This window comes from Penaeus monodon, chromosome 20 (genome assembly GCF_015228065.2).
Source record: "Penaeus monodon isolate SGIC_2016 chromosome 20, NSTDA_Pmon_1, whole genome shotgun sequence".
Taxonomy (NCBI): domain Eukaryota; kingdom Metazoa; phylum Arthropoda; class Malacostraca; order Decapoda; family Penaeidae; genus Penaeus; species Penaeus monodon.
Genome location: NC_051405.1, coordinates 11,562,605 through 11,562,986, shown reverse-complemented (window position 1 = coordinate 11,562,986; position 382 = coordinate 11,562,605). Strand labels below are relative to the sequence as shown.

General features: G+C 44.8%; 1 protein-coding gene across 1 annotated transcript in view; it reads left to right on the top strand.

The window, feature by feature from the left end:
- Positions 1-382, top strand: part of LOC119585618 (multiple epidermal growth factor-like domains protein 6) — a gene marked incomplete in the record, with an annotated part of 108,922 nt that overhangs the window by 96,240 nt on the left and 12,300 nt on the right. The window contains 1 exon segment of the mRNA XM_037934286.1: positions 151-246. Coding sequence (XP_037790214.1) covers positions 151-246 — 96 coding nt within the window.

The window sequence follows — 382 nt, the reverse complement described above, 5'->3', positions numbered from 1 at the left end:
TGACTGATTCATTTGTTTATACATTTTCTTCGAAAAATATATACCACAGCATTACATCGCATTTGTACATACTTTGTATTATGATTATCAAAGTCCCATGAATTTCCCGCAGCCACAAGCAAAAGACAATAACACGAGCCTCCTTTCCAGCTGCTTGCGGGAGATCCTTCTGCTACAACAGAGGGCGCTGCGTCTTCAACCGCTGCGTGTGTCCGCCCGGCTTCTACGGGTCCCGCTGCCAGTTCGGTGGGTTTTCAGTTTCGTTTAGGCTGTCGGTCGTTTATAGGTAAAAGAGAGGGTGTAGTTATTAATGCGAATGCCTGTCTTCCTCTTTCCTTTTGTGAGTCCAGTCGTAAAAAAAACGAACAGAAATCCATCTGTC